This window comes from Genypterus blacodes, unplaced genomic scaffold, assembly GCF_046128005.1.
Source record: "Genypterus blacodes isolate CSIRO-AG114 ecotype Tasmania unplaced genomic scaffold, CSIRO-AGI_Gbla_v1 ptg000067l_1, whole genome shotgun sequence".
Lineage (NCBI taxonomy): Eukaryota > Metazoa > Chordata > Actinopteri > Ophidiiformes > Ophidiidae > Genypterus > Genypterus blacodes.
In genome coordinates, this window is record NW_027466879.1 from 11998286 (window position 1) to 12007674 (window position 9389).

The 9389-nt window shown below is 46.2% G+C and overlaps 1 protein-coding gene across 1 annotated transcript; it reads left to right on the plus strand.

The window, feature by feature from the left end:
- Nucleotides 1–4597: 4597 nt before the first annotated feature.
- cplx3b (complexin 3b) lies at nucleotides 4598–7909 on the plus strand. Its single transcript, XM_076156298.1, has 3 exons — nucleotides 4598–4755; nucleotides 7430–7517; nucleotides 7685–7909. The coding sequence occupies exons 1-3, from the start codon at nucleotides 4598–4600 to the stop codon at nucleotides 7907–7909; spliced, it is 471 nt and encodes a 156-aa protein (XP_076012413.1).
- Nucleotides 7910–9389: the final 1480 nt, after the last annotated feature.

A 9389-nucleotide genomic window follows, 5' to 3' on the forward strand; every position in this document is an offset into this window, starting at 1 on the left:
CCTTTGTCTCCCTTCAAGCTCCATCTTTACGCCTAAAGATGAAGACAGAATTGGTGGGTGCAAAGTGTGGAGCGAAGACGAGAGCGAGTGCTTTATAACAACACGTTTTCACAGAAAGTGTAAGAGAAGGATACGCGTGAAAATCTGTCACAGGTTGGCACTCAAAGCTGTAAGTTTTAAAGGCTGTTTTGAATAAATGAGTCTTCGGTTTGATATCAGAGGGGAAACTATGGCTGCTTGTTGGTTAGTATGTGTGCCCTTTGCATCCTTATCATGCAGTGAAGGTTGAAACTCCTCTTCATCCTCAGCTTTCCACCAGAGCTCAGCAGGTTTTTGGACCACAATATATGAATAACCGCAGCTATTTAAAAATCAGTCCATTACGATGACAGACCGCATCCCGCCCTCACCTTGCTTCGCAGTCGGAGTGCCTTTGAGCCAAACATATCTCGTAGAATCAAAGGCAAAAAGGCAAACTTTGGTCTCATCCCGCCATCAGACTTTTCCCCCCACATGGTTTGTGCTTCTCCTTGAACATTTAGACAGGCTTGAAGGTCTTTTTTTTTTTCTTCTAAGAAGTGACATCTGTCGTGTCTCGTCCCCTGCAGACTGCAGCAGAAATGTGAAAGAGTGTCGTCCCATGCAGAGAGACACCAGCTCCTCACAGAAATCCCTGCAGCTCCTTTCATATTTCTAAAGGCCTCCCAGATGACTTTCTCCTGTCATATAGTGAATTTCTACGGTCTATATTCTGGCGTCCATCTATGTGTCTGCGTGTCTGTCTGTCCACAGCAATAACGTGGACAGTTGTAATACGAATTGGATCAATTTTGGCAGGTTAATGGGGTAAACTGAGGGAGTCACGAGTCGCCCTACATGTCTGCCAGCTCCCTCAGACGCCCCCGCTTGTCAACATGCACATCTCCCACCATCACCCTTCACCTCGGCTTTTGTTCTTCATCTGGATTCCATCTCTGGAGGCTGATGACAGGAGCGTCTCTGTGTCCAGAGCTGCTTGTACTTACACTGTCAGGCTCGATGTCATTTTTTAATATCCTGTTTTAATCTCCGTCTCCTCTGTCTGTCAGTCCCTCATCTAGAAGCCTATCTTGTCTTTTGAAGAGGATGATGTTGCCGTCTCAGCTATCAATGACACGTCTGTATCGTTTGCCTCAGCAGCGTCAGAGGACAGATCAGAATTTAGTTTTGTGTGCGTTGGCTTTGAGTATCACTGCTGTGAAGGACACAGTTTTGTCTTGATAACATTTCCATAGCCATCTGAAGTACTACAGCTAGGGGGCGTTTCACCTTCCTCCAGATGTACACGCACTTGGATTCTGTAGTAGCTGTTTTGGTTATAACCTTTATCTAGGTGAAGCTGGGTTGTAAGCTTCTTTATTTTCCTTGGCAACTGATCCCCGAGAATCCCTAATGAGTGGACCCAAACTCATTCACTGTACAATCCCGTGGTTGTACAGTATGAGCTGCCCGTCTTCCTCTTGTCTGTTTGCTGGCTGATCCTGATCCTGACGCAGGGAGAAATGAAATGTCAGCTCATGAAAAAGTCTCCACATGTCTTCAGATCCTGTCTTGATACAAAAGCTGGTGTTGTGTTGTGTTAGTGAGCATATAGAGAGCAGTTTTCACTTCTAATCGGATTAGTGTGAGTATTTTGCCATCAGTTGGAGGGAGCACCACACACACACACACACACACACACACATATATACACACACACACGCTGCTTTCCTCAAGGCCGGCTTCCCAATATCATCGTCTCCTCCTGTGCTGCAGGCCACATGCCTTTGATGACTTTAATCCCTTGTCTAAATAAATAAAGGTGAGGATCAGTAAGTGTGAGTGATGGTGTACACATAAACCCGTCCCTCCCAATCCTGCACTGGCTGCTAAGCCCAGCAGATCAAGTAAGGAGGCAGGAGGAGTGAGACGGGGTGATGTGACTCACTGCGATCACTCCAGCCTCACAGCGACCACAGCACGTCAACCCGCTCTGTTGATGTTGCCAAGTCAGATGTTCATCTGCTCGTCTTTCTTCATCTGCTTATTCAGAGGACAAATGTTTAATATGTCGCGTGTGTCTTTTTATTCAGCGACGTCCTTGTGTAGAGTTGTGTGTAATTATTTATTGGTATGTATTCATTTATTTCAGTCAGTGATAAAACATAGAAATCATGTAAATTGTTACATTTATGCAATATTATTCATTATTCGTAGTGGATGTTGACACAAAGCTTTCCCACAGAGCCTTGATTTGTATGCAGGAGCTGTGTTTACATGTGCGGGTTGTGTGCAGTCATGCATGACCTTTACATTGAACATCTGTGTGAAGTCTTTGCGTGCATCTATGCATCATATGTGCATTACGTAGACCTTAACAGATCATTTTCATCGTACAACAACATCTGAGTGAGAGCTGAATGGGCAGTAAATGTACTGAGCACATAAAGGAGCCGGCCAGCATTCACATGGAGCTATTTATAAATCTGCTACTGTGAGTAATGTTGTTTTTCTGTATTTGACCACAAGGGTTTCAACAATGCCAAACACTCACATTTTTAAAAACAGCTCACTATCCCCTTCCACACGTTTGCTGTTTTGCAGTCCTCCAACGATCCTGTGTGTACTCTGATCCTGTGCAGGGTCACGGAGAGGCTGCAGCGAGAGGCAGGGACACGGTGGACATGTTGAAGCATATGGGGACAGACAAATTCAATAACACTCGCATGCTCCACTAAATGGCATTTATAGTTTCCAATTCGTCTGGGAACGGAGGAAACACACACAGTGGGTGGGGCGATGCAAACTGCTCCAACATGCCACCCACGTTAAGCATGTACAGTATTTACAATACAATATAGCTATACAGTATATATTGTACAGTATATGAGATGTGTTTACACTTTCACCTCACCCAGCGTCATTCTGTGATGGCTGCTGCCGTCACTTTAGGTCTTCTTTTCCATTAATCCAATCTATGTGAGAACCTCCAGCTGTGTAACTCCTGCAATACCTGCATTCACGACTCCAATAGACTGTAGTCAGCCCTGCCTGTGGGCAGATTGCATGAAATATCAAAAGCAAAAATAATTATAATTTGATGTCGGAACGTGCCGGTTTGGCAAATTCTTTCTTTTTATTCAATTTCACAGAGATTACCATTTTGAATTACTATGTTAGGTTTGAACCTATTCAAGGGTTGGAGCTTTGAAGTTTGAAGGATATTTTAAAGAAATGCAGGTAGGCTGCAGGGCCTCGCTAAGCCGCTGACAAAAAGACAGAGACGTGCTCTGTCTCTGCTGATCCAAAGGGACTGGAAAAGTAGGCCAGGCTTGCTGTCACACCGCTGTGAGGATCAGGATGCTCAAGTTTCTGACTTACGATCAAAGTTCCTTTTAGCACGTCAAGAATCTCTCACAGAGAGATTTAAAATATTCCACAGACATAACATGCAGGTTATATTTAGAGACTTCAGGCTTCCGACTCAACCAGAAGCTTTCATTTTTTTAATGAAATCATCTTCTGTGGTGATGGGAATTGAACCCCTCAACACGTCTACCCACAACGAAAAGACACACAGATAATCCTGCTGGAGACCTAATAAACATACCGATGACGTAAGAGAGATATTTTGGAGCACAGCTAGCACGTGACGCACTATATTATGGTGAAACTGAAGCAGGATAAAATCATCTAATACTCATTTCAGCTCCCAGAGGAATTCTAAAGGAATATTTATGTTGGCACTTTGTTGTGGTAATATTGCACGAGCATTCCCTAGAGGCCACAGCGTTGCTCTGTTTGAAAGATGCGTAATTGCCTGTGCAACACATCAACTCTTCATCTTTTCAGTGTCGTTCTCACTGGAAACGAGCGCCGTGTTTAGATCAAACACATCCTGCTGGAGAAGCATCAGCAACTGAGCGCAAACATCCATCATTACCAAGAGATTACCCCATTAAACCAAAGTTACAGGCCGCAGGTCAACAGACAGTCACTTGGCTAATTTGCGCTCATTTCCGATCGTTGCGCTTTGCTCTTCTGTGCTCCAGCGCGTAAAATGACCCTGAAAGTCACTGAGGCACCAAAGCACCCAGGGGACTCTATGGGGGCTTGTCACGTGTGTTTGTCATGTCTGACTCCAGCAGCAGTGAGTTCAAGTCAGGAGGGCGAATCACGGAATCCCGTGCAGCCAACGCGGCCTGACGCACGCCCCTCTCTCCCGGCCGGGGGGGGGGGGGGGGGAGGGGGAGAGAGACGGACGCATGGGATTGGTGAGTTCAACGCCAAACTTGTTGACTCATAACTGAGCATCCTGCGCGGCGCGGAGCGGAGCGGAGCGGAGCTGTCCACGGCCAGTAGTGCTGAAACCGACGCTTCAACAGACGCACCTTCAGCTCCCCGACGAGCTTTTGTTTGTTGTTGAAAGTATAAGATCCCGGGCTAGCAAGCGTCGTTTGGCGGATATCGATCCATCCCCAACGCCACCGCGTCAGTTGTCCAGGAGCGCATCTACCGAACCGATCTTCCAACTTTCTGAACCGATCTCAGCAGAGGAGGACTCACCGGGGGCTCGGCTATGGCTTTCATGGTGAAACACGTGGTGGGGGGTCAGCTGAAGAATCTGACGGGCGGTTTGACGGAGGAAAAACCGGAAGGAGAGAAAACCGAAGCCGGCGCGCAGGGGATGACTCAAGAGGAATTTGAACAATATCAGCAACAGTTAGAGGAAGAAAAGTAAGGCATAGAATGAATAGATGGATGTTGTGATTGTGATGTATGGAAATCTGGAAAGCAGCGTGTGCGCGATGCGTAAATATGATGAAGGCTCCCAGTGCACCGTGCGCTTCTTTACGCATCAGTGCCATAACAGGGAGGGAGACGCTCCATACACGCGCAGCTGCTCCTCTCGCCCTGCAGGGAGCTCATCTCCGGCTCCGAGCTTCGGCTGATTATGTTTGTAATTTGGGAACATTGCAATAATATTGTTCCACGGAAATGAGTGAAGGGATTCACACCTGGGCTGAAAGTGCTCATATTGCCTTGCGCGTTTATAATATAATGGAATCTGTCTGGTGTGGAAAATGAAAGTGTCGGTATTATGTGCGCTCCTATTACTTTGTGCATGTGAGTGCGTGTAATTTTCCATATTTAGACTCTGAGGGAAATGATGACATCACAATATGATTCATTTATACTTACAGCTCATTCCAGCCTCTTTGTTATCTGTGAGAGCTTTCACCTACTTAGTTTGTTTCTCTCCTTCTGATGTGAGTTGATTACAGGTTTATTCTTCGCTGCATATATCAGCTCACAGTGTTGATCTCCTGAGCAGATTGGAGGACAAATTGAATCACTGCTACGTCAACAAGGTCATTCTGCTAAAAGAGTTCATCCACTACTGCAACACAGTATTGATTAGTGTGGCGCTTTCCTCAGAGCAGGACTCCATATCCCATATCTGCTGGTTTCAAATTCACACAAATTCACATTTCTGACAGGGAATATTAGATTCTGGTGCTGTTTTAGTGTGTAGGACCCAAGTCTGAGACAGGCAGGGTGTATTCTTATGCTTTTCACACCCAGATTATCCATCTGTATCTGATCCCTGAGCTTGGCTGTTGGAGCTCAATTCCACTACAGCACCAACACCTACTACCTGATAAACGCTCCTATCCAAAGTGCTTTACACATTTCAGGATTTTGACACACACACTTTGTCTTTATGCAAACTGAACCCTGAATACCGTCTGAATTATTTCCACACTCTGCCCACTGGAGGCATGAGGAGATGCTCTCTGCTTGCTACTTTAACACTGTGCAGTCATACAGTGACCTTCAGTGGAAGTGAGTTATTAGTCAGAGGCACTAAACATGAGCGTAGATCACAGAGAAGACCGTTCTGCTCGGATTAAAGGAGAATAAGATTGGGGGGGTTGGGTTGCTCATGCTGCCATGTCACATATAGACACTTTATCACCGTCAGAGGCCACAGTGACAACCTCGGCCATCTGATGTCCTTGAGAGGGGAAGAGACAGAGCTTGGAGCTCTGCCCATTGGCTGCATGCGAGCGCTGCATGGGCCTGCATGCGTTTAGTGTTTCATGTTAATGCAAAGTGAACTCAGGCCTGCACAGACAGCACCATTAACGCTGTACATCTCCACACACAGCTGACCTTCCTCTGACACTTTGGGCACACACGCTCGGTAGACCGCGCCCGTGGCCCCCTCGGGTGTCACGGAAACCTTTAGCTTGTGCTGCTGCTGATTTGATCCCTTTGGTCGTTCAATGTGACCTCTGTTCTTTGCTCTTTATTTCAAGGTCTATTGATATTTAATTTGAAGTGTTTAAAAGTGACTGCGGTCATTTAGTGATTTAGTTCATCTTCTTCCTCTTCTGCCACAAGCCATCCAGTCCGGTTAATTAAATTACATCCCAATTTGCTGATTCATTACATTGGAGACCTGTCTTTTCTAGCAAGGGAGTCAATTTATTAGGGGCAATTATGACCTACTCTACAAGCCCTAAATATTCTAATAACATGCAGGAGAGAGAGACTTTACCAGCGGCCTGCCATCTGCTGGGAGCAATCACACACTGCAGGATGGATTGAGGCGGCGGTTCATAAAGGAAACACCTTGATATGATGAAATTGTTCATAATTAAGTGTAATCATCTTTCCGGTGGTTGTTGCTGGATGTGTAGCAGTTTGGAAATCTTAATTTTCAATGCAGCCCTTATACCATAGAGACAACATGTTGAAGGTGAGGTGAGCCCAGGCTGTGTGTGTGAGATGGTTCGCCAGCTGTAAAGGAAAAGAACATGTGGGGGGTTGTTAGTCTGTCTGCAGTTAGTAGGTCACTTCCACATTCCTAGAGGACCAATATGACCGGAGAGGAGCAGTGGCCTGGTAAGGATGGTGCATCTGGGACAGCTGAACGTGAGCAGAAGCTTCTGTTTCTGTCCCCTAAGGCATCACTGCTGCGTCGCCCTCAGCTGGCCCCAGAGTGTGTGACGTTCACTTTAGAGCAGAGATAATGACACTATAGGCTCCCCGATCCTCAATAACAGGGCTGAGCATTTTGATCCTGGAGGTGTAAACTCAGCTGGAGCCTCCCGATTGTCTTGGAAGTGCTTAATTTTCAGGTTCAGCGTGTGTGTAATTAGACGCCACAGGCTTGTTTTGTGTGATATTCCCATCTCGCTTCTGTGGAGGTTGGATGCCATTTTAATCTTCCCCCAATTTAAGAGGGTGGACAGCTGATTAAAGGGAAACGTTTGCTGCTGACCGAAACTGAAATCATCGCAAATTGTATCTTTAATGGCATCTGGGATACTTAACCCTCACCCCCCAACCCACCCCACCCATCCATACTTACCCCCACAATTTTCTGCTCCTTTCAACACAGGCAAGAACGAGAAGCCAATTTTGCTCAGAAGAAAGCCGAGAGAGCCACAGTCAGAAGTCATTTCCGGGATAAATACAGACTACCAAAGGTAAACCAGCAGCAAATCCTGACTATGACTCATGTTAAGAGCACACAGGATCACCACACACACTCTTCATGAACTGTGAATCTGGTTCTCTCTCCTGCCCTCCTGGGTGTGTTTGTGTGCATTTTTATGTGTTAATTTCTGTGCGTGCATGTGTGTATCCACCTCAGAATGAGACTGATGAGACCCAGATCCAGCAGGCCGGGGACGATGTGGTGCTGCCAACAGAGCTGGCCAAGATGATCGCCGAGGACGGCCAGGAGGAGGCGCACAAGCAGTCGGTGCTGGGTCAGCTGTCCAACATCCAGAATGTGGACATGGACCAGCTAAAGGACAAAGCCCAGGCCACGCTGGAAGACCTCAAGAAGCAGACGGAGAACTGCAGCCTCATGTGATCTGGCCAGATTAGAGGTTTTACTTCAGAAGCTGAGCTGCTCTGGAGGCAGAAATCCTTGTCAGTAAAAATAAATGTCGGCATGGTCGGCGGCATAACTAAACTTTTCTTTTGAACAGAAGCAACATGAATGAACAAACGAACGAACAGCTTCTGCTACTCATTCATACTTTTTGCTGATATTTTGAATTCAATAAACCTCCTCTGCCCTTTAAGAGCTGCAGTGAGATGACAGCATTTCTGCCTCCAGAGCATCTTGTCTCGTTTGCATCGTCGGCTCAATCATTTACACCAGTGGGTCCAAATCCTGGTCCTCTAACCTTCCCGGTTGAGATAAAGTCCAGGCACCAAATCTCGATCAAGTGAACCCGCCTGATTTATATAATCAAGTGCAGGTAGAACAGAGAGAGAGAGATAGACCAGGATTGGGAGCCACAGCTTTCCCCTCCTTCCCTTGAACCTCCATCACTGTCTGTAACTCACCTCTTTCCCACCAATGCTGTGCTGGTGCTGATGCTCAACTTGTTCCCTTCTGAGAACCAATCTGCATTTCGACAAAGAAGGAACTTGTTCCCTTTTGGTCCATATGAAGCTTAGTCAGCATTTTTCCTTCTAGAAGGTTCTGGTTGTGGAGCATGTTGCTGTTCAGCAGCCAAGGAACCAAAGGGAGTTGCAAGGTGTGTTTCCTTGAATTTGTTAATGCTGGGAAACGACTTTATGCTCAGAGAGGTGATGACATCATGACTAGGTGTACATTATTCTATTGTGGCTATGGTGCCACAACAAATTGATGGAAATGCAGGCTAGAAAGCACTTTGGTTCCATTGATGCTGAACAGAACTTGGTCCAGAACCAGAAGGTTTTAGGTGGTAAAGCAGCAACGGTTCCCTTCATGCCACACCAGAATGTTTGTTTGGCATGGGAATCGCTTTTTCCAAACAAAGCACAGTGTTTTTGTGGCTCTTATTGGCTCCAGCACAGACAGCGCCCCCAGTGGAGAGAGGCAGCAAAGCTTCAGCAGGATTTCATTCCAACCAGGAGCAGTTCATTTCACTGATGAACCTTCACTGAGAGCTGCTGTAGTTTCTGGTTTGAATGAAACTTTTGCACATAAAAGCCTGAAGTTGGCTCTTCTGATTTTTCAACATATATAAATATAATATAGCAGTGATTCTGAATTTCTTGCAGGAAATGAACTGAAGGAGCTCTTAAAGGAGTTCTTATATCCCCACACACAAAAGCACATAATCTTAGAAATAGGCAATAGTCACGCAGAGCAAAACCGAGGCTGAGTTTTGTCATAAGTAGCTTACTCATGTTGGCATCCTGGTGCCCTGATGAAAGCTCCCTGCCAGCTGCAACATTTCTAGTTTAATCTTTTCCTTGACATATCATAATAAAGGCTCCCCCCTTCCCCCCCCCCCCTCCCCCCCCTTTCTGCCATGTGCCTTGGACGTCCGTACAAGGTTGTCTTCACTATT